At 32.0% G+C, this 26347-nt stretch overlaps 1 protein-coding gene across 1 annotated transcript; it reads right to left on the bottom strand.

Moving 5' to 3' along the window:
- Positions 1–11149: 11149 nt before the first annotated feature.
- On the bottom strand, positions 11150–14184 carry LOC134267813 (histamine H2 receptor-like). The gene is made up of 2 exons (XM_062750020.1): positions 13981–14184; positions 11150–13726 (listed from the first exon to the last, which is right to left on the bottom strand). The coding sequence occupies exon 2, from the start codon at positions 13036–13038 to the stop codon at positions 11653–11655; it is 1386 nt and encodes a 461-aa protein (XP_062606004.1). The 5' UTR covers positions 13039–13726; positions 13981–14184; the 3' UTR covers positions 11150–11652.
- Between the last annotated feature and the right edge of the window lie 12163 nt (positions 14185–26347).

Genomic DNA, 26347 nt, shown 5'->3' with positions numbered 1-26347 from the left:
ACACAACGCTAGGTTGTATCTGCTGACAATGTCCGAATGATTACTTCAAACGAGATTGTTGATATACTTTTTCATCAACTTGTTTATCAACAGATTGCCTCGTTTTTGAATTTGATATATGTAGCATTTGCTCTTGAGTATCGAATCAACAGAGAGACATAAGCCACATATGCAGGTAGTAAGGGTATACTGTTACATAAATAATGGAAGTTGACGATTAAGAAGTTGTCAACTCGTTTATCATAAAGTTTGATTGTTAGTTTACCGGTAACGTCTTTTTCTAGATATCCAAGTATGTAACAGAGTTGTCATACTCTCTGGTAGCTTTCATTTCAAGATCACTGAGACATATCGAATCGAAATTTAAATGGAGTAGCTATTGTTAATAGATAATACGTCATCGATATATCTAAATCTTGAGTTTTAAGCCAAAGTAAGTGTTTTCTTCTCATAAAAAAGTTTTTGGATAAATTTTGCTTCACACGAATACAAAAAGGCTGCAAATGGTTTGTTGGAAGACCTAAACGCCAAATCCCACATTGAATAAGAGACTCGAGCATCTTTTTAAATATCAACTTCAGAAAACTTGTGTGTACAATCAGAATGTTTTAACGAAATTTTTTTGCAAATGACCAATGGCAATATATGTATATGTACAAGAAGCAGCTCTTTTAGATCTCAAAAAATTAACCTGGATTTTAATTTCTCGTTGAGAATAGTTGTACAGAGTCCTACGTTTTGATTTTGATGATTTTCGTTAAATTTTGTGACTTTCAATTTTTTAAAAGTTCCTTGGAGGTTTTAAGTACTATCATCTGATTAACACCACTTCTCAAATACATGTATATTGTTGTACATTATTCGTGAAGTTTCTCCTTCACTGCTTTGAATACTTTAGTGACAAATATGATGATCTAATAAAACCTCTTTGTACACAGCTTAAAGAAGTTAACGTTCACATTCCTGTGAATATGTTACATGGATAGCTTCCAGTCCCATGCATACTGTAACCAGTTTGTTGTCAATGTGAAGTTTATGGTTAAGACGCATTTGATCCAGTGGAACAGGCACCTGTAAATCGAATTTTTACCATGTTCAACAAAACCTACCAACATGGACGAAGAATCACATAAAAACAAACCTGTTTTTGATCACACATTTATTTAATTTTTGTCAATGTATGATATCCATTTGCATTTTTTCAAGTATGTACATGTATGTGCTGTATCTTATTACTATGTATTTGATATACATAATATAAAATACCTTTTCCATATCACATCTTTTAACAGCCCTGGTACAATATCAGACCATGGGCCTTTGATCCTATATATAGGCTTCCTAGGCTGATACAAAATATAACATGGAAAAGGGTATGTGTTCTTATCTCTACATTTTAACCTTCTACCCTCTGACTGATACTGTCTCCGGCTGATTTTGTTTTGTTTTAATATGCTTATTAATACTTAGTACAGTATAATAGCATGCAGAACACTTGTCCAAGTACAAATGAGCAAATACAAATTATCATCAACTAGCTTATTATATCAACTAACATAATTTAAAGTGACATTTCTTACACAGAATGTAAACGAAAAAAAAATGTAATTTATAGCAAGATCTGTTTTTAAACTTAATCTCTAAATTAACGGACTGACATACAATTGTATCCTATCTGCCTGTAGATCCATACCAGCTCTGCAGGAAATGTACCAGCCCTGGAAGCTGATGTGTTTTGCATATCGCATTTGCAAAACATTTATTTATAAATGCATTATATATATAATAAATAATAACAGTTTGTTGGACTTTAAATATGATGGACACAAAAACTGTTTCGTTTAAACGTTTCACCGGGGTATTAGTTTTGCCCAAGTTAGAGATGTGGTACGGTCCATGTTTTACAACCCCACCCCCACAATCCGAACTTCATGGTTGATTTATAGGCATAACTCATTATTTGATTGCAAAAGTATACATATTTGCCATTAGAGTACATATGTATTCGTCTGTTTTTAATACAAGGTGTCAGTTTACAAAGTAAAATAAATAGGTCAGATATCTGTTTGTAGAGTTAGCAGGCAGAGATGCCAAATATTGTACAAAACGTTAATAAAGAAAAATAAAAACATTCTAAAAAGTTTAATAAATATTGCAAAGGAAGACGAATGGTATATAAATCCTAAGTTAATTATCACAGACTCCAGGTTTTTGGCAGAAGCATACACAAATATTAATGTTTTCCGCCACAAAAAAGTTCCTTGCGTACAAAGTGTTACTAATTAACAACAAGTGAAAAGACTTGTTCTGATGAATGATCCAAGTTGTAAAATAGAATCGCAGCGAAATGGTTTAATTCTTATTTTTATGCCTCAATAAGAAGAGTTCATTCTTGTCAAGTCGTTATGACAAATAAAAGTTACCCGTTCCAATGCACGAGTGAAGATGAGCACATTCGAGTGACTGACGCATGAGTGCATATCATAATCATCATTCGTAGCAATTGTACTCATTAGAAGATATTGCATACCTTGTTACGAGCACCACAAATCGAACACGATCTACTCAGAAGTAAAAATTCGCCGGCAAAACGTTCTTCTGTTTCATTAAGAACCTTGTCATTGTTAAGTATCATTCAAAACGAAAGTGTATACTCTGTAAAGAATACTTGATCTGGGTTGCATCCCACTGCACCAAGACCTAGGAATTCAGGGATAAAAAAGGTTAGACATAATAGATCCATCATACACACATATCGTAGTAAAGAAAATTAACAAGATGTTTTGTTGGCAAATTCTTGCAAATTTTATAAAATGATCTCTGATATCGCTCTTAAAAGTTCAATTTTGCTAAAAATACAAATTGTATATATTTTTATAGTGTCATTTATCGTTATCAATAAAATTTCAGACAAAAATTTCTTGAATGATGAAAAACATTTATTCTGAATCTTATCATGTGAGCTAGCAAAAAGATAGCTGACGCCACACGATATCTGTCTTACAAAATACATGTAATAAAAAATTAATAAATCTTATAAAATGAAGTATCAAAGTATCATTTATAAATCTATAATGCTACAAATCATTTCTCGTTATGAAGTCCTGACGTTTGTGGGTAATTCGGTCTTCAGAATAGTTATCTTCAGCTTTCAAAATACATGTATGATTATGACTTACAGTAGGATGCATTTTTATTTAACTTTTCATAAAAAGGCACCGTATTTTTATTCCGAGAAGTGTTCAAAACTCGGTCTACCGTCAAAACAACTCATTTTACTATGGATCCTCTCTCATCCATTGTAATTCTGGGTTGTCTACTGTGATAATCACGAACGTAAAGGTTATCGTAGTGAACAGAAGGGATATACCGTCATTCTTTGACATTGCCCAACGTTTTCTTCATTTGTGCTGAACTGTTTCTCAGTTGTTGAGTAATAATGGTAGTGTTAATAAATTACCTGACCCATAAAACTTTGGCAGTGGTCCCATTGTATCATTCCAGAGAGCCGTCTGGGCTTGGCTGGGGCGCATTTTCAAGAGTAGCGTGTTCTTTCTTAAAGAGCAAACAAACCAAAAATTGATGCCAAAACTTTAAAACAATCCCTCATCTGTTCTGATCTCTTCAATACCTTGCTCTTCTGCACGGATTTCGTTTCTGGAAAAACTTATATACCCATAACATCGCCCATTTAATCTTGCAGAATGAATAATTATGGTTCAAAATAAATTTCAACAATTTCTCTAAAACTGTGTTAAACATTTGAAAATGTTTTTCATAACTCGATAAAGTAATAAAATATACTCTGGAATAGATTCTGCCAAATATTTTCAAGTTTATAAAAGTATGAACTATGATATAAACGCATATCTTTTTTTTCTCAAGAAAACGATTTTCCCCCTTCAAATCAATGACAGTATAGATAGCACACATCTTGCGTAAACATATCGATGATAAAACATAGAAAATACATAGAGAAATCTTAAATATCCACGGTAAACAATAATTCTGTCTGACTTTTTGTTAGAGACCGTCACAAATCGACAATCTTATTAGAGGAATATCCGAATATACGTTCGGGACCCCATTGACTTCTTTGGTGAATATAGGATATTTTTAAGTCTCTGAAGAAATGCTTCCCCAGCATGAAAACAAACGTTTGAATCATGTCAAAAAAGAGAGAAAAATTCCGACAAGATGATCTCAGACTAATAGGTTGAACCAAATAACCGCTGCAATAATTTTACCCCAAGGCCACTGAAGCGTACGTACAATGGTAAACTCAATTTACAGGAACCAAATAACCCAAGAATTGCACAATAATATAGATAATGGTTTACACCTAATTAATAAATTACATTAAGGTGTTGATGGACGAAAATTATTAACAATGTCCTTAGAAAACTAAAATTTGTGAATGTTTATATCGCGACTAGTAAGGTTTTTAAAATTTTTTTTACACATATTGTATACAAGGTTATGGAGGCAATCAGCATTTGACTTAATGATATATTGTATTTGCTTTAATGGAAAGTACAAGATCACAGTATTTCACAAATATTTTATATTGTTAGAACATTCAAAATATAGGGGGAAAACAGTTTCATTTAATAAACTAATTATCAAAACTGATTTAGCTGACTTTCAACTGAAAAGTCTAATACTGTCATATTATTGTTTATCAATTTATATCCTAAGATTGTACGACAAATATGATAAAAATTTGTTTGTCGATTATTTACCTCTGACAAATAAAATTAAGAAATTGTTTACATGCGTAGAGCATAAACTGCGTATCAAAATCAACTGATTCAAAATTTACAACAGAGAGGTTATAAACCACAATTAATGAATGCAATATGATATATGATTATATGATATATATATAAGGAGGTAACGAACAGTATTCAAGCTCAAAAGTCAATTAAACAATATATATTTTGAAGCAGAGAGAAAAACATTGACGAAGTTGGAAGTTCCCCTGCAACGTCACACCCGTCACGTGTGTTCCTTGTCATGATCACAAAATTCAGATGTATATAATGTTTAGTTTGAAAAACGAAGGCAATTACTAATGATATATTGTATTTGCAACGTCTTTTAAGCAATTTGTTTGTCGATTATTTACCTCGTAAAAATTGTTCATAAGCTCTGCGTATCAAATATATTTCACTTCATAAGAAGAGGAGTTGACATTGGAAGTTAATCAATCAAAAGATATGTTGTTAGATTACTATCAACGTCTTTTAAGTAAAATATTTGAATATAAATTATATTTCACTTCAGAGACAGGATTTTTGTTGTTGTTAAAAAATTCACTAGTGCTTCGCACTTGTGAAAATATTTTTTAAAAAAATCTTTCTCTTTCGTGAAATAAATTCAGTCCTCAAATTTCAAACATTGAATCTTTTCCTTTAAGATATTTCCTTTATGCCCTTCTTTAACCTAAGGCGAAAATGTTTGTTCAAAGCAAATCCAACAAATTAATTTTAAAGTTTTTATTTCTTATCCAATTCGAAAAGATCGTTTAGTCCAATGGTGCTTAGAGCAAGGCCCTGTGAAGTATGAGGAGGCCTTTACAATACCAGCAGTTGAGGAGGCAAAAGATGGCAGGTATTAAGTGAACTTAATACGGATCATCCTTCATCAACTGATCGAAGACTTTTGCAAAACGTAAAATCGAAGCACATGTCATCAAAATAAGTTCACGAATAGCAAGCATTTTTTTTTTAAATTCAAGTAATAAAAAAAAAATGCGCGATGTAGTGAAGTTCACTTTTATCTCTTAATTTTGAAGGTAGATTAATTTGATAGATTTTTCATAATTTTAATCCTTGATTTAGTGAAACAAGGCTACATGTGCATAATTTCACAGCTTTCTGAAGGTCATCTGATTGTTCTTTTTCTTGCAGTGCATTTGTTTAATAACTGCATGTAAAGTTTCTTTGATGTACATCTTATTTTAGGATGAAATCTCTATTCAAATGTAATCAATACTCTAATGAAAATGACATAAAGCCTCCTTTATCTCGGCCAGCTTTATGCAGTTTGGAACAAAATGAAACTTCTTACTTTGAACTGATAAGAGACTATGGAATATTAATTAGATTAGCTCCTAGAATAAATGAAGCCGGACGCCTCTTTCATCAGTTTTTTTTATTTTTGGTATATGGAAGTTGTTTCAAGACATTGTGAATAAGTTTGACACAGTGAATATATACCTCTTATTCATGTAAAGTACCAATATATTGATCATGAGCAGTATAAAAATTAGGGCAGAAATTTAATTTACTTTTTTAAAACAATTTTGAGCACAATGATAAATCGCCCTCTTTACACAAACTTCAACATCTGTGTTTCCAAACCCACTCTAAAGAGGATTCAAAAACCTAGTTCTGATGATCCTTGTAATACCTTTCAATTAACATAATTGTTTAAATGTGTCAAGATCACATCGTAGGGGTATTTAATAATAAATTCATTAATAATGGTATGTTTGTTATGCTTTACGTTATCGTATTTTTCCAGATGATAGTAAACTATCAGATATAGGTCTGATATGTACCACACATTAAGATTTTTAGAGACTGATTGTAATTTATCTCAGATACTTGTCCGTAATGCGGTAAATTACTGATTGGAATGTATATTTCTTCCACATATGTTAAACATTTCTTCCGTTTCGATTTACTTAATTGCTCGTTGCTGATTAGAAGCTGCCAATGCGAGATTACATTAAAAGCAATATTGTAATTACGAGTGAAGTTTAATTTGCACACAAATGATCCTCCTCAACTCAGAAGTCCGACGGAAAAAATCTTCAACGATCCTTCATCTGCATTCCCTGAAAACAATATCTTGCCTTTCTTCATCTTCACATTCTTCGGGTGCCAAATTTATTGAATCTATGGGAAAATTAAGCCATAACAGATTTTCAGCAAGTAGATGGATTCCTGGGTTACAACATTGTAATTGTTTGGGTACAGAATCTTTTTGATCTCAATTCATGAAAAAGCGTTGTACTTTCAAAGTTTTGGAATTTCAAAGTATTTGATACTATATTTATAGCGAACTGTCTTTCTTCTGGTTTTTCTCGATTATTAATGCAGATGTGAAACTAAATTTACAAACTAAAATATGTAAACATAACGATCGAGAGTACATTTTATTATAGCCATAGCCATCAGGAAGTGCTGACAGGTAAGATGAACAGTTTGATGAGTTCATGTGAGATAATTTTGTGAGTGTGGTTTGTGTCCTATAAATACATTCATGATCATAACGATGTTTACATTCAATCCATGCCTTTGGCTAGCATTCGTCGAACTAATTGACTTCAATTAAACAAATATTTAAATTCGACAGACAAACATAAAGGTCGACAGCTTTTTAGCTATTCAATAACTTCAAAGCGCCGGATTTACACAGATCATCACGTGACACCATAGTCCATCGTCTGCCGCCCGCCACTGACATTTGTACTTTTCCAGTAAATGATGCCAGAAATAGATTTTACATATGGATTGAACTCAGCAATATTCCCAGGGCAAAGGTTTAAGGAGAAGGAATACAATTTACATCCTGACCAGCTTATGTTCAGCTTACTGAAACATCACAGATTATTAGCAATATTGGTAAAATCTCCCAAATCATTTACGATGAAGCAGAACAAGGTTAGCAAAAATTCAATCTCTTGATGTACAAAGTAAAACAATTTTCAAGAATTTTTCTAGGTTTGTTCTCGGATTTAAAAAACATGCTTGTATTATCTTTTCCTATCCTCTGATATTCTTTTTCTTGAGAAAAAATAGCATTTGCTTTGACTGCAGTGGAACATGACTCAAATTACAGTAATTGCCTTGGTTCTGGTCTGATCCAAGATTCGACAGATTAATCCGATTTCAATTCATCACATCAAAAGCCCAATCTTTATCATGTATCTATGGAAAAGATCTATGTGACTTTAATTTCATATATACTTTTGAAGTTTTTTCTTCCTCAAGTGGGCTTGACACTGCGAGTCTTGAAATATTATAAAGATATTAAACTTTTAAAGTAATCATGAAAAAAAAATATATATTACGACTAAGTATTGCTATATCAAAAGCAGTCATCACGTGACGTTCGCGTAAAAAAGAAAAAATGAAGCTGATTTTGAAAGGATTGAGTACAGGTTAGCCTTAATTGAAAAATGATAAAGTACACGGATCCATTAAATGGCTGTTCTTGTCCTACGCAAAAAAAAAACTGTTCAATTAAACGGCATTCTCAAAACACTTCACCTATATTGCTGTCTGTTCAAAAAACGTGTACTTATAATCACACAACATATGTTCATTTTGTCTGAAATGTACATGTCAGGAGTGGTGCAGTTGATCCCCGAGTCTGAGCCATTATTTAATTTTACATTACAGAAACAGAGAGAATATACTAAGCATATTGATACTATTTAAAAAGGGAGAAAAAAGATTTTTTTTGTGGAAAAAATGACAGCGGACAATTAAAATCACTCTTGTGTCGTATCAATATAAAGTATGATAAATATCGATTGGTAAAAATAATTCTAAAATGTTATTCACTTTTATCTCTTAATTTTGAAGGTAGATTAATTTGATAGATTTTTCTCTATAATTTTAATCCTTGATTTAGTGAAACAAGGCTACATGTGCATAATTTCCGACAGCTTTCTGAAGGTCATCTGATCCTTAGCCTGGAAGGATAAAATTATCATTTATTTTTTTTTAAGTCTCTGAATAAAGCTTGAAAGCGAAATCTTCAATGCAACAATTTTTCATTCCATGCATCTCAATAAGATTCAAAGTTCATAGAAATACAAGAAACTATATCGTAAAAAAGAAAAGAAAAGAAGAAGACACATTTGTACTCCACAAACGAAGAAAATGAATACATTTTTAGAGAAATCAAATTTCCTATATAATCTAGTCTTAATAGCAATGCTTATCAGCAAAGTCTGAAATAAAACGTGATTTGTGCTGTCTTTTAATGATAGAGCAATATTGTCAAACTACGTATTTTGTACATGTAGACTAAATAATGGAACTAAGATAAAGTACATGTATAAATAAAAAATCCTTGTCATTTTCTCCGATCGAATGGATACCGTTAGTTTTTGATTTTGTTTTTTTGTTGTTTTATATTTGAAAATGAATTTGCTTATCAATTTGACATTAGAAACTGTGTAGCTGTTGCTTTCATTTGCATTTTCTAAAAATATACTATAGTATGAGGTTTGATATTTTAAAAATATTATATGATTTATTATAATTGTGAGGTTGATCATTTTAAATTTACTGGTTGCAGTTAATACAAATAATACAATTTGTTGTTATGTTGTAAACTTTGAATTTACTGCCATCCAGAAAAATCAAAATTAACAACATGACACAATGATGAACTTAAAAAAAATATCACTCATGATTTTGTGAATTCAGGGGCATTTTGATAGTATTTTTCAAATATTCTTAGAAACAGAGGATTGGACTACTTTAATTTCCTACTAGATACCATTGCGATAGCAGAGCCCATGTTTATAGATACGGAAATCCTTTCCCATTTAGAACAGTGATGGTGTATATAAGATAGATTTTTTTTAATTTGACAATTATTGTAACAAAGTGGTCGCTGTAAAGTAACAAGAAGAGGTTTTCCTATCATTGTACTACTAGTCATAAGACTGGAACGGTGGCTTTGAATTTGTTTATGGATTTAGATTTTATAAAGAATTGCTCAAGCACATAATTAGTCAGGGTATCAAACTAGCGTCACAGAGCCTCCTGTTGCCTCATTAATGGAAAGTCCATCAATATTTTACTTAAATCACTAAAATATATATGCACCTGTTCAAAATTTCTACAAAAGTACTGTGTATATTTAACTCAGTCTGTTTGGTGTTTTAAAAGTTTTAATAAAGCATGTTTGAAATGCTCTGCAGACTTTCAATTAGATGTGAATTTCTTCAAAAGCATTCAAACGATGCTGGAATGCCCTCAGGATAAAAAGCAACACGCTCCAATAAAAATAAACCCCAGTTTCTTTCAGTCTCCAAAGACCATGCCGAAATTAGCAAGATCCCAACGATACCAAAATACAAAAAGAAATCTTCCCTTTTTTCTTGGAATTTTCAAAACGTTGTACCAAAGATTAGAGATAGTTACAATGTATTTAGAAATTTGTATATAAATACACGGTTTTAAAATTGCACATAACAAAGCAGTTCTCGTCCTTTTGTACAACTTTGAAGCTTACGGTAATTTTTTGGACATAATAATTAAATATTTTTTTAGACTCAAATCAATTATATATTATCATTGCAAAGAATTAAAAGAAAATGATATGCATTGTGCATTCCATTTTGTGTACCGACTCAAAAGCTTTCACAAGGCTGAGATATTGCACGTTGGTATTAGAATTAAAATAGGTTTTATCTATTTTATATCGAATATTCGAATACTTTCACTGGATATTTGAATTACTGACAAAATAAAATTCCAATCTGAGTGATCATTTTATATCGACTTAAACATTTGTCCATACATCTTATGTCTGAGAGATCAACATGCATGCCTGATGAAATTCATATGGTATATCAGTAGACAAATTCTATCATTCTTGGCAGAAAATGCTTTGGCACAATAAATAATCGCATCCTTTATTTAATATAACAATGGAATACATGGAGACAGGAATATAAACCCTAAAAGTTTGCATTAGCAGACAAATGAATGCTGCATCGAGAGGAACATCTAAAGTGGCAAAAACCATCATTAAGCCGGTAATACAGAAATTCCCTTAATAATGTCTGACTGTATCGACAGCAAACAGATTAGCCACGTTTAGCGTTAATTGTATTAAAGGCACCTTGTGTGTTCGCTTTCTTTTGTCTGTTTTTTCAGAATTTCTGTTGATTAATCACTCACATAGAATAACCTTATTTACCAAAAATCTTAGCCATACTGAAATACGTTTGAAGAAAGTAATATATATGCTTTCCCTAATTATTACATTTTCCTGTACGATTCAAATAATTTGTTGATTTGCCATGTTGTGTGAAATGAAATGACACAAATAGATTTTATTACAATTTCCTCTGGAGTTGATGAAAATGGATAAATTTAATGCTATGAAAACATCAGGTACATCATAAACAGCACTTTATTTTCTAACAAATACAACATGAATAAGGTGTGCTTTTTACCATAAGTTTGACATAATTACGAGGCAAAAAAGCACGCGCATGGACGCGCCTGAGTTCTGACATCTGGTTGTATATACCAACTCTTTTCATTTCCTGTAATCTTATTGTTTTATTGCTGACAAGGTCAAGGTCAAATGATCAGATTTATTATACTTTCTTTGTATCTTTTGTTCATAAATTCTTCCAAAAATATAATAAAAGTAAATTTTTACTCAACAAGTTTAGAAATTATGTTGGTTTGCCAGTAATTCATGCCATTAAAAATTTGACACAGTATTTGTATATTGTACATCGATCTTAAAGTGTTGGTCCCTATTCCCCACATTACCTACTGATTACATCGATACAAACTATTCACCACCAGGACACCTATGTACCATTATTCACCACAATGTAAAGCACTCTCAACTGTCCATATAATATCTGCAGTTTTGCCCTTAACTTTCATCAGAATGTACATTGGCCAAGAAGTCTTCGCTTCTATTGGATACTTCAGTGTGTGCAAGGGGCTCATCGACTTCTAAAACTGGAAGTGGGAGAGCCAAGTGACCGTTCCCTAATGTAAACGAGTGAGCTTTTCGGATGTTAGAATCATTTGGTGGGTGAAGACTGTCTTTTGGTTGTCGTGACACGTAACGTGGTTGTAGCGACTGTGTCCTTCTTAAACCACCTTCAATGTCACCATTTTGATTATTTTTCTTTTGCAGAAGAGACATTCTAAAAGAAGACGATCTTCTTATACTTCCTTTTCTTTTGTCTTTGTATCTTAAATGTTGAAATTTCCTTCTTGTATAGATGTAGAAAGAATTTCGAAGAATTTTATTTCTAATACCGTATACGGCCCCGTTTGTCATCGGGGCCGCTTGATACAAGGTAGTCACAACTGAAAACACTGTCGTGTGAATATATTCTCTTCCAATAAATGCCTCAATAATTATCACAATGGAATAAGGAATGTACGTGAGCGCAAATGCCCCTATTAACTGAAATATTGTCATCATTGCTTTGGTACCTTTGATTGATGATGAATTCATTTGAGTCGCTTGACTGTTTGGCGCGATCGGAACTTGCACCACGCAAGCCATTCTCACCATTGTTGCAGCAATTCGACTGCTTTGAGTCCTTGCAATTTTGAAAATATGCATGTAACAGTACAACATCACAGAGAGAGGGAGATAAAACATGACAATCATAACGATGCCTAAGTACCAGTGCCCTGGAATTTGAAGATGGTTTATGAAACAGATTCCTTGTATTCGATGAAATACATACTCATTTCCTCCTAATAATGGCGGAAGTGCTATCACAATTGCAATTAACCAGTATGTACCAAATAAACAAGACATCTTTTTTATCGTTGCTGTTAAAGAATGATGCAGTGGGGAGGCAATAGTGTTATACTTATCCAAACTTAATCCAGCAATAGTCCAAGCTGTCACTAATGTAAAACTCGATTGTAAAAATCCATAAATTTGGCAAGAAATGTCGCCTCCTATCCAGCGTCCAGTGAGAATGACCACTGCAGAAAACAACGTTGTAATCACAGACGAAAATATTCCAACCACAGCTAGATGAACTAGGAGTATATTGCGGACGGTCCGTAGTCGGCGGTTTGGGACTATTGCAATAATGATAAATAGATTTAAAGCAGATCCAACTACGGTAAAAATAAGCAATAAGACACCCGGAACAATATCAGGTCCTCCCCTGTCCCACACTGGAAAAGCCTTTCTACCTGATGGTTTGTACACAGTACTGTTAAAGGTTTCATCCCAAAAAGAGTAGTTCACTCGGTTAGAGAAATTGTTAGCGTGAACGATCATGTCGAATTCCACTCCACCATGCCGGAAGACATATCATATGGGTGCACTGATACTCGTACTCTTGTTTAATTCATTATTCATAGCGGTCATCATAAGGCTAATATTTACAACGCATAATCAATCGAAATCCTATATACCGGATTATATCGTTCAATAAGTCTCATGGAACCTACAAAACAACTGTGTCTGTCAGTATACCCCTCCAAAACTCAAAACTTACATATTCTTTTTCCTGTGTTTGTTGATCCAATAGCTGACAGATGATTGGCAATAGCACGCGTTTTACCACTTTCAAAAGCATTCGTATATATTCAATCTGTAAAGTTGTGATTTGGCAGTACTCCACGGCCCTACCAAATCAAGAATCTTCAGAGATGCATCACAACACATCATTTACAAGCCGGCGGGGGTATCCCATTAGCACATATTTACACTATTTGAAAAATAATCAAGTACCTTCAATCCAATTGATATATAAGTTGTTGAAAAAGGAGAAATTCCCTGAAGATGCGTTGGTGTGGAGCTGCAGAGCTTATTCTTCGCCAAGAGCAGACACAGTGTGCTTCGCTGTGAGGCATGAAACTCAAACCTTGATCATTCCCCCCACTATCTCTTCAGTTTTCACCGGTGCTGTCGTTTTATTTTTAGAACAGAAGCTCTTTGCACAGGGTAATCACTACCGAAAAATCTGCAAAAGTTGGTAAAAATAGAATCTTGTTTCCTGATGGCCTGATAGGTCCAACGACCACAGATATTTCAACAAGGGGAAAAAATTATTGCACCCAGCGGACACCTTGATCAATTTACCACCGTGTTCGTAAAGCAATTACGATTTTCATGTTAAAAGAATACATATTATTAACATTATCTTGATTTCTTTTTTGTTCAAGATTTCTGTTTGGAATTTATATTTGACAGAGAAGAGATAAGAAGCATACCTACCGACGACTTAAGTGGCATCCTCGCCCCATTGAGTTGAGTTTCTGATACATAGAATGATTACACTTTTCCAATAAATCGCTGTCTCCCGATTCTAAGCAGAATCATCGCGTCACTCTTCGCTATTGTTTATGGTACGTAACGATTGTTGGACTCCCTTTGGACTTGCCCCGTCCATAGACCCCGTCACAATTCGATTTTTTTGGTGAGGTTTCCTTTACTTTTGCTAATTAATCACGTCTAAATGTTCGCAATCCGGCATAGATTTGCTTTAATTACCTTGAAGTATCTAAGTGATAAAGATATTAGTTATATGGAATTTGTTTGTCTAATTAAGTAAATTGCCTTGATATGATACTATTAATATTTGATTGGTTTTTTATCAGCAAACATATTCCATCGTAAATCCTGTACGATGAAACATGAAATGACTAATTATAGCATCTGCAGCCACGATCTTCCTGAACATTTGATATATTGTATTTGGATGTGGACTGGTTGACCGGTAAGATAAGGTTTTAAATCAATGAGGTTTTGATTAAAAAAAATATATCGTGCTTTAAAAATCCGTAAAAAATTATTTTTAATCAGTAAAGTTTTTCTTCATAATTTTTTTTCTAAAAAATTTAAAATTTTAATTAAATATAACGAGTAGACATAATATTTTTAGAAAAATGAAGTCAATAAAAGAATAAGGAAAATAGCTTTTGTGAATTTTGAAACATGTTACAAAAACAGAGTTAAAATCTGCAGTGTCCAAACTCTGAACCAGATTAATGAAAATTCTATCCCATGTGTACCTTGCATTATTATTTAAAAATATTATTCCCTTTTAGGTTCATATTCATTGGGGATTTAAAAAAGGACTCTCATTCGTCCTTGTAAATTATTAAAAGATTTGTTTGTTCGAAAATATTACATTACTACGTATTTGAGTAAGGATGAAACTATTTTTATCACTCTTGATGGATAATTTTTACCTCTCAATTTATAGAAATTCATAATAAACTGTATAGTCAAAACCGTTTAAATCTAGCAATCACTTCTAATAAAATAATAAAATCACTATTTTCGGGTATTTCAAATCTGAGGAAATTCCTAAACTGACCCGACTGAATTGATTTGGGAATCTTTTTTTCTGTCTGTTTTATGGTTTGAAATCGAATGGATACAACAACAACAGATTTGATCCAAATATCAGATGCATAGTTTTAAGAAAAATCTCTGGTCGTGCAGATAATGTTATATACAAATCTAACTTTGAGGTTATTTGTGCATAAGCATAACAGACTCTAGCAATCATATTGCTCAAAGCTTATCACTATGACCCTATACCAAATAATAAATTGTATCTCTCATCCTTTACTAACCCAGTAACCCTGATTTAACCATTTACCAAGTAATCTACCATACCTCTTTCCTTTTTCAGACCCATGGCTAGTAACACTACTTCTTCATCAACCCTTCGAAAATTTCAATAACTCCAATCACTGACCTTACCTATATTCTCTACCTCTCACTTCAACTTTATTCTATCACTTTATAAACCTACCTTTGAGCCCATACCAGGCACAAAACCTTTCACTAAACCCTCAGACCGACCTCTGAATTTCAAATAACCCATCAAACAAACCTCTGGTGGGTATCAAGCTATCAACTCTACCTTTTATTCTCCAATTACACACCAACCTACATCTGACACTTTCCAAACAACCATCTCTACCTCTTATTCTTCACTACATGTAACCTATTAATCCTACCTCTAACCCTATAATAACCAATTCACCCTACCTCTAACCATTCAATTTTGAACCCATCAACCCTATCTCTATAACTTGACTTACCTGTCAACCCTAACTCTAACCCTATACTTACCACCAGTCTTACCTCTAACCTTCTAATAACCCAAAAATATCCTATCTTTTACCCTCCAATAACCCATGAATCCTACCTAGCCCTATTATAACCCATTAATCTTACCCTTAACCCTCTAATAACCTTACTTAGATATATTCTTCTTTATATAACTAAACAAGAAAGACATTCAATTTATACTGTATCAAACCGCTGAAAAGCTTAAACCTTATTAAACTTTTTTTTCAAAATGAGAATCAGATCTGAATGAACAGCATGAACAAAACCCCAAATTAAGTCAATGACCCAATAATCCCTTAAAACACAGGGTGAAAAAATCATCAGATGTTCTATTACTCGCAGATCCGCAGAGTGCTCTTTTCCCATTTGATTGAAATCAGTGGTTTGATCGATGGTTCGCAGCATTGTTAGTTATTATCCTAATTAGCAATGCTAAATTTAGCTCCCGACTCCAATCAAATGGCATTGTGCTGCGAAGTTAAATATTGACTCATTAGAAACTCCCGCCGGTCAGATAGTCGTATTACATCACTCACGAAGTGAGAAGGCAGCCAACTCTCGCCAAATCTCGTCAGAAGAGGGGGGCGAATGTAGAGAACAATTAACCGTTTCATCACTATCAATCTATTATTTATATCGGATAGATTAAACAGAAGGCCACTGCTAGTCTATATATATAACACGTACTCCAAAAATAAACATTATTTAGTGCAAACTTGGAATGGAGTATGGTGGCAGCCTATTATATAACACGTATGATTATCGGTATCATTTTATCAATTAATTTAAATTGCCTTTTGGCTTTTGTTAACATGATAGCCTGAACTTACATACTTGCTTACTGTATTGGACTGAAGCCGAATCACAGAAAGTAATGTATTATCATTTCAGTTTCAACGGCATAACATCTTGTCTAGTGGGTTAAAAAGAAATACGAAATTACATGTATATTAAAAACGAAAAAAGTGAAGACAGATCGATAACAAAATTAAGAAATATATATAATAAAAATCAGTAAATAGGAAACAGAAAAAGAATTCCAGGGGGTGGGTTCAGATTCCTAGGAGGAAAACGCAAACATATTTATAGGTTCTTCTAATTAATATAATTACCCAGTTTTGTTGCTTAATTAATTATTTAGCATTTTTATTTGTCCTTTATGTACAGATACGATAAATTGAATAATGAAACAAATGTTATATTATAATTACATCAACTGAATATTAGCAAGGAAGCAGATATGGACAATGTTAATTTAAACTGTTAATGTTATATAAACGAAAATTAGTCAACATGTTTACTCGTTTGTGTAGTTTTTGTATTTTTTCTGCAATGCCACAACCGTTGTTTCAGCATGGATATACAATCAAAAACACTGTTTATATTGCTTATTTAATATCGACCTCAACATAAACTTAAAAAAAACAGTCAAGAGGTTTTGATAAATCAAAAGTTTTTGATTGCTTTTAATCAACTCCTTTATGTGTTTTTAGGATATTTTGATATTTTTAAAATTATGGACACAATTTTTGGTTAGAAGTTATTTATACTTTATAGAACTTCAACAATCAGGAAAAAAAAATTAATAAGTGAAATGTTGGAATTATTATTTCAATATAAAACATAGAGTGGATACATAGCATATCAACGTGCATTGAAACTAATAAAATTTATTAATTAAAAAATACGTCAGCGTTGCAATTTTGGATTTTCTCCATTTGAAATGGATTGTATCGTAAAATATTTATTTGCTTTTTATAATGAAATATGGAATGAAATACACATATTTCAAAATAACAAAATCTTTTAACCTTAAAAGCCTGTTAAACAATATAAGTCAGGAGCAGAGCAAACATGGACCTCCAAAACATCAGAGGTGCATGGAATCAGGTGCCATAGAGGAGTGATCATTCCCCGCCTTGTGCTCCTTGTCATGATCGAGACTAACGGAAAAAAATAGTGTGTAATTCAATTAAGTGTGTAAATAATGGCCAAATAATTAGTATGAAAAACGTCAGTAAGCATTTGACTTAATGATAGGTACATGTAGTATTTGCTGACAAAGTTATTGTATTGACCAAAGAACTTACGAAATGATGAATTAAAACGAAGAAAGGAACAATAGTCGAGCTCAAAATTCCATTGAAACAATACAAATTGGAAGCAGAGCACACATGAAAGTCTAAAAACAACAGAGACGGGATCAGAAGCCATGGATGGGGAAAAATTCCCTCTGTAGACTAGTCACAAGCGTTATGTGCTCTTTGTCATGACCGGCTAATGGAATAAGCCTATAGGCAATTCAGTATGTAAATAATGACATAATTTGAAGCATTCGACTTTTAGATGAAAGATTGTTTTTGGTGACAAGGTCATTGTATGAAAAAAATGTGTAATTAGAATTCGCTGAACGAGACTGTTGATATATTTGTTTCATCAACTTGTATGCCGATAGCTTGCCTTGGTTTAGAAACCGTCCGTGTTCGTAAGAAGACCATGTATATGATTTTTCCATTTGTATTATAAAAATCATTTTCTGTTAATTTTCTAGACAGCAAAAAGAAAACGCAATGAAAAGTTATACATTTATGAAAATATAATTGGAAAATGGTACAATATGAAATGAAATTTATACAATATAAATGAAAAAAAAATAGAATACGAATGGAGATTCATATAATACAGATAGAAAATTATACAAAGAAAAAACCACTAGAAAACAAATTAGAAAATCATAAAAAAAAAAAATATATATTATAACATGCAAATGAAAATTATAGAAACAAATGGAAAAGTATGCAACACAAATTAAACAGAAGAATGCAATGCAAATGGAGGATTAAAGAATGCAAATAGAAAAAAAAATACCTGTATTATTACCTACATATGTAGGTTTATGTTTCCCAAATAATTCAATATGTTAGACCATATGCTCTATTTAACGACAATTTCTAAAACGTTGAAATCTGCTATCAAACAATTTGATAAAACAAGGATATCAAGAGCCTTGCTTAAAGTCACCATTTCACAAGTTCTATGCGGTCGATACAATGAACTTATCAACAAATATAATCATTATTCAAAACCTACCGATGTTTTCGTACTAATTACTAATTGTTAGACAGTTTTTACATATTGAATTATCTTCTGATTTTTCCATTCGCCCGATCATGACAAGGTGTGAACGGTCCACAGGGGATGCTACCTCCTCCATGGTACCTGATCCCACCTCTAATGGTTTTAGATGTCTGATTTTCCTCTGGTCCTTTTCCCAATTTGTATTGTTTCAATGGATCACAATCTCCATATTTCATAAAATACAATTTAAAATATATGAAAAAAATTAAATACAAATGACAAATAACAAACAAATAAAAACATACAATACAACTGGATAACTATAAGGAATGCAAATAAAATCTATAGTGTACAATTAAAATGGGAAATTATGTAATGTAAATGAAAAAAATATACTCAGTATAAGACAAACGGAAAAGAACAAATATCGAGACGTTTGATATGCCATAGAATCTGAGTGGCCAGATTTGGTCTTTATTTGAATTTGAAGATGATTAATTTTACAGTTTTATACACAATAGAATTGTAAACATTTTAAAATGAGAAACTTTATTAAAACTCCATAATCACTATTATTAACTGTAGTGTACACAGATGCCAAAGAAAGTGAAAATTAATGACAATGTTAAGAAAATCCTAATTGAAAATTTGAATCAAATTTTAGACACATTAATTAGACTAAATAAACCTGATTCCTCTTCCATCAGTAGTAATAGAATTTGAGGTGTTTAGTTTGCCAGATATTGGCACTAATATGAAAGTCACTCCTTTCTCCCTACTCATGAGATAGGACCTTGATTTACCAGAAAACAATTCTGCCTAAAATATATTAATTACTAGTACATAAATGGTTTATAGTTACACACTAGCATGTACAATGTATAATGTACTTTATTATAACGTTTGTCGACTATATATTCAAACCTAGTATTTTGAGTGTACCCAAAAATCTTAAGCCCCATCCACCCTTCAAATCTAAAAAAGCTCATGTGTCGAAAACCTATTTTATCCAAAAACAAAAGGGCCAGTAACCTGAGCAGTTTTTCATCTAACAAAAGAAACAGATATTATATTGATCAATCTAATGTATTTTAAACGTTTCTTTAGAAGTAAATAGTGATGCAATTAGCTTAGCTATGAAAATAATACAAATATCCCGTGATAAAACCCACGAATACAGAAAAATAGCAATAAAAGCCAAATCGTTCCGACAATAACCTCTGCACATAGTTCAAGACAATATCCTATGAAAGCAGTGAACTCGCTTGTTAAAATAATTATGTAAATATGGTTTACTCGTTTTCCCCTGTGGATTACATGTAAACGACAAATACATGATAGCATGATAGTAGAGAACACAATGCATCATACGGACAAAACCCCGATGACTTTACAAAGTGCACCGGGTTTAACGCCACATCACTTGAAATTGATTTGACAGAAAATATTCTCTCTTCCTGTTTATCATGAAGATATTATCTCTGATAGTCTCATAATGACGAAGAGGGTGACTTAAGTCTTATTTTACACAGCAAGGGAAACGTATCTCTTATTCATTGAAATAGCTCTTTGTATCAGTGAAAATAATTAAAAAATCGTATGTTACATGCTCGAACTGACTTCATTGCGGATTAATGTGTGAAAATCTCCGAAAGGCGACCGTAAGTTTTTAAACTATGAATTGTCAGTACCGCCAAATCTTAAAAGTGTACATAGATATCAACACTCATTCTTGAGTGACACTGTAAAAACGCAGTAACCTTAATAATTTTGAATCATAATCATGTAAGAACCGCAACAACAACATCTCTCCCCTGCGCTTTTTAAAAAGAAAAAAAAAACTACAAAAAGTAAAGACTTGTCAATTTCTTAGTTGTAAAAAGTCAATCACTGCAGCTATAAATCCATCATTATATCTGATAAACTAATTACACTGGTGCGTTATTGCGTCTTGTTAGTAGCGTAGCTTGATTATCTGCTGAAGAAGAAAGGGGAAGGCGGACATAAGAACAATGAATTTTACAGCACCCCAGACAAGTTAGTCATTAAATGTAAGAAAAAGAAATCCTAGAGTGACAGATTCTGGAACAAGCTATACTGATGAGCCATTGTAATCGTGTGTTCTTAAAGAACTTAGAATTTGCAGTACTCACTCTGGTTAATTGCACAATGATGCTCTTTTATGTCAAGATCAGGTGTTGTAATGGGTACACGACTACTACAAAGAAAAAATAATACAATTAGTATGCTGGACAACCAACAAAAATCTTGGGAATTAGAACAATTATTAGTAAACATGCTAAATACCTTTCACAACTGTCATTAGGGTATGGACCAATATGACAATACTTCCTGATCCCACCTCTGATGTTTTGAAGGTCCGTGTTTGCTCTGCTCCAATTTTGTATTGTTTCATGGACTTTGATATTGAATACTGTTCGTTATCTCCATATCCTTCATTCTTTCTATTCAGTATTATGTACCAAAAGAAAAACCATCTACAGAAAACGTAAAGGCAGGTCTAACAAATATTGGTCGAATAAATCCAATCAAAAATCTTGAAGAAGTTTAATCTCAGTACATATTTTACAGAATATTTGCAAATAATCTTGGATACCAGTTTCTCACACGATACAGAGTTCACCTTCAGTTTAAATCAGAACCAGGAGCATCCCTTCGCATTTGGTATTAAACTAAGATAAATAAATATATTATTATAAATATTCTGAGTGTCCATTATAATTTAAAAAAACATATTAACATAAAACGAAACCATATATAAAAGTTGAACTGTTGCAAAACAAAATGTGTTCCTTTAAAAAATCCAGTAACTATCAAAAGCAACAGCAATACGGAAGAATAAGAAATGGAGCTTAAGTTTGCATAAAGAGTACTTTTCTCGTGAAACTGCACAACCTTTATCCTTCGTATGTTATAAATACACCTGATTTATTGTTTTTGGCACTGAAGAGTACAAAGGAAATATCTGAAGATCTCTCTTTTACGACATGTCTTCAAAGAAGCCGCCTTCTTCGACAAAATAGTGAACAATTTTACGTCAATGTTAATGTAAACATCGTTCATAAAAAATTTTCCATACTCATGCCAGCACCGATAAATTTGACAGTCGCTAAAGGCATTCTTAGCATCGTAACACACTGTTCCATATTTCTGTTTTACAACCCCTGGTATTCCTATGTCAATGTGCCTCTTAACGATTCTTAATTGAATACAATGGCATCGTTAAATAAGAATAGAACCGGTAAAAATAAGTCTCTGACAAAAAATTGGCAGTCATCAGTGTCTAATTTGTGGAAAAGATGATTTAATTTACCATTAACTAGGGAGAGCTTACCGAAAACGAACATTCAGTGCAGCTGTTATGTCTTTTTGAAGACTGACTGGAATACTCTTTTACGACACGTTTTTCATTTCCATCTTTGATTTTAAAAATATGTTTTAAGCTTTGAAACAGCAGAAAACATGTATGATAGTCACCAAGAAAATAGCGTATACTCCGACATTTCTAATTTAGATACTTCTTATATTATTATTCATCACATAAAAACTATTTCTAATTGGTATTGATCACGTGATCCTTTGATAAAATAGTTATATCCAAAACTTTGATTCCCAAAAGGGATGAGGTTGAAAGAAATCCTATATTACAAGTCAAAATTAAAACACTACACTCATGTCTATATAGTATGTCCATAAGATATTTTGAAATCGTTTATATTTAGCATTTTACTTTCTTAAATTACTAAAAACCTAGCTAAAAATAATAGAACTGTATTTATTTAAGAAAACTTTTCAGTCGCCAAGATTTATTTGGATTGTTCAGATTATTGGTAAAAGATAATTTATATTTTGGCCATAACACTCAAAATTACTTTTCATATCATTTTTTTTTTAAAATCAGCTTTGTATAATATTCAAATCAAATCACATGATGAGAATTTTATTTGAAAAAAAAATATTAAGATTATATTACATTGTGATTGAAATTAGTGTCTTCACTCTGTTCTGATATATAAAAAAATAATAATAAAAATACATCTGCAAAATAAAATAGCCTTTGAACCAAATATTCAGAAAATATGCCAGATTAAAGGTTTTTTGGGGTGGGTTCTTTTTTGTTCTTTTTAAATAGACCATACTTCAAGTTCAACGTCATGAGGTTAAAAATTCCATGGTACTACGGTACCTAAAGAAAGATCTTTTCACAAGAGACGCAATGGTGAGAGATGAAAGCCTTAGTAACAACCGTTGAGAAGTTGTATGCAAGGTTAATAGGTTTTTTTTAATTAGGTCAAAATCAAAAGTCAAGGTCATGAGGTTATAAAATATTTGTATTCCTCTAACGAACTAGTCAAAAAATGCATATATGAACTATGAAAGCTTTATCACCCATCTTACAAAAGTTATGGCCAAATTCAAAAGTCAAATAGACCAAAATATTGGTACACAAAGCAAGACCTTCACAAAAACCTTATTCCATCTTTTCAAATAATTTGCCAATTTAAATTTAAATTGAAAAAAATAAGTCAGACTCCAAGATCTAGACGTCAAATACGTCAACCAACACTCTAAGAAAGGTCTTGTCACTATTTATGCACAATTTAATGCATCATCGCTTTATATTATAAAAGAAGATTATTTTCGTAGTTTTCATTGGCTGAAAGTACGTCACGTGATATTCCTCCTTTTGCGATATCGACGCAAAAGCGCGTCCGCGGAAAATGATATCGCACGACACGCCGTTCGTTTGCACTAAAGTTACGTAGTATGTGACGTCATAATATATAAAGCGTTAATTTAACAATTGTAACGTAATGACAGCCAAGTCCGTTCAGTTAGGACTGTGTCAGTGCATTCAAATTGAGTGATTGTATAATATAACTATTATGGACTTTAGTGAACGGTCAATATGTGGTTATAAGGACTTGTGGCAATTGATATTGACCTCAGACACAGAAAATGATAGCGAACTCGCAGGCTCGGTCGCTATCACTTTCTGTGTCTTCGGTCAATATCAATTGCCATGAGTCCTTATAACCACATATCGACCTACACTGAAGTCCATAATTGTATAGTATATCATAAACTTAAGTACATCCAAAACATTTTTCCATTGTAAATTTCAGTTAAATTACAATGTCCCCTAAACTCTGAGTGAAGTATATTTATTTCCTTTGAGAATAATTACCATCTTTTGTAGTTTCCTCGAGTATTCTGAATAAGGCTGATATGTGGACCACAAGTACCAAACATTTCCATAAATAAGAGTTATATTGCATTAAAATCAATATAGACAAAATAATAAGAGAAGTCATATCTGTCTATTATGGGGAAATTAAAAATATGGAGATAACGTACAGTATTCAAGATCAAACTCCATAAAACAATACAACATAGGAGCAGAGCAAACACACACCTCCAAAACATAAGAGGTGGGATCAGGTGCCATGGAGGAGTGAAAATCCTCTGCCGACCGGTCACAACACCTTGTGGTCCTTGTAATGATCGGGAAATAACGGGAAAGTCGGTCGACAATAGCATAACAATTAGTATGAAAAACGTCAGTCATCATTTGACTTGATGATGAATTGTATTTGACAATCTCATTGTATCGACTATCGAACTTACGAAATGATGACTTTAAAAGAGACTGCTAATATTCTTGTTTCATCAACTTATTAGTCAATAACTTACCTCGCTTTAGAAGAGGAATAATTAAACAGACATTAAATGTATTGATAGTGAAATACTTTATGTTGACCGTGCACTGTGGACCCCTTTTTGTTGTCAAAATTTTTTTTATATTGTGAATAATATTTCTCAAAGATATCTTAAATTCGAAATACTATAGTATTTTAATTTTTTCAAATATCTATAGCAATTTGATTAACATTAAATTTAAAAGTAATGAAGAAAGTCTGCAGTATTTTCTAATGACGATCGTATGATTAAAAAGTTCAAAGAGTATATACCATGCTTTGATTTCTGTCAACTCGAGATATTAAAACATTCAAATATTTCAAACATTAAGAACAAGCTAAAGCTTTCTCTATCATGGCCTAATTTTTGCTGACCGATTTTAAGTTTCACAGATCACTACTACAGAGCCGGGCCACCCTTCTGTTCTTTGCGTCATAAAATCCAAACGGCTTACAGTTTCGTGAAATCAAATTCTTTTCGAACATTTTCTGCTTTGCAACAATAATCTTATGTTCAAACGATAACTGGATTACTGCCTAGAACAGAGATTATTAAATTCAGCAATAAGGTAAAATACAAATTAGCAATTTTAATTAGTCATTGATTGCATATGACGTTTACAGCTGCTGGTATCTGAGAGTTAGATAATCTCTGATAATTAGATAATCTCAGGACATCAAAGAAATCCCTCAAATTAGTATAATGTTCCATGTTGCAAAGAGCATTGTCAATTCGAAATATAAAAAACAAGCATGAAATAACCACAAACCAGTTAAATTACGAAAAACATTTGGTATAAATATTTTCAGAGATGCGTCAATTTTACCAATATACCTATATGCACTAAAAGTTTCTGATGATTTTGTATGCTAAAATGAGTTTTAAATAAGAAAGAATTTTTCTGTCTCTTGTAATTAAAGCAAGAAAAGAAAATGATGATAAAAGGCTGTGTTATGAGCTATTTAAAAATAGTATAAAAGTGATAATTTTTCGGTCTTCAGTCATCAAGTTCATTAGATTTAACTCTTTAATACTAGTATACAAAATAAAAAGAAAAAACCTTTCTCTGAAACTTCTTAAAATCCAGAAAAGAAATTTAGAGACTTTGTGACAGAACTGACAACAAAGGATCATACAATTTTCAAATAGATTGTCCTATGCGTGATATATTCTTTAATACATACGCATGCTTATTAAACGGGTTCAATTTATTTTGAAATTCTTAGGTTGAAAAAAATTACAAAATTTTATTTGTTAAAAAGAAGAATTAATTTTTTAAATGAAATCATTTTTTAATAGTTAATTTTCTTTTCTAATATTAGTAGCTATGTTACAAAATTGAGAGAGGACTTATTATTGTTCAAAATTTTGACATCTAGAATTAAGAGCATCACAATTAGAAAACTGTAAGTATAGAATCTAATGAATGTAAATGCTCAATCTAATGCTTTCTATCTTTTTAATAACAATATACTGGGATATTAATATCAAAGAATATTGTATCCTTATTGTGCATTTTAAAAAAATTATTAATGTAAGAAGATATTCCCAAATATGATTAAACTAATGCTTAAATGTGAGAGGTTCTTAGTAATGCTTAAATGTGAGAGGTTCTTAGAACAAGCTTTTATAGATATTTTTTGGCTCCATGTTAGCCTCAGGATGAAAGTAAAAATTCGAAACCTATTTCACATTT

This window comes from Saccostrea cucullata, unplaced genomic scaffold (genome assembly GCF_032062105.1).
Source record: "Saccostrea cucullata isolate Sc308-1 unplaced genomic scaffold, CSIRO_AGI_Scuc_v1 ctg948, whole genome shotgun sequence".
NCBI lineage: Eukaryota > Metazoa > Mollusca > Bivalvia > Ostreida > Ostreidae > Saccostrea > Saccostrea cuccullata.
This window is presented reverse-complemented; position numbering and strand designations above follow the sequence as displayed.

Coding starts and splice junctions, on each gene's coding strand:
- LOC134267813 (XM_062750020.1), bottom strand. CDS start 13,038: ATGATCGTTCACGCTAACAATTTCTCTAACCGAGTGAACTACTCTTTT.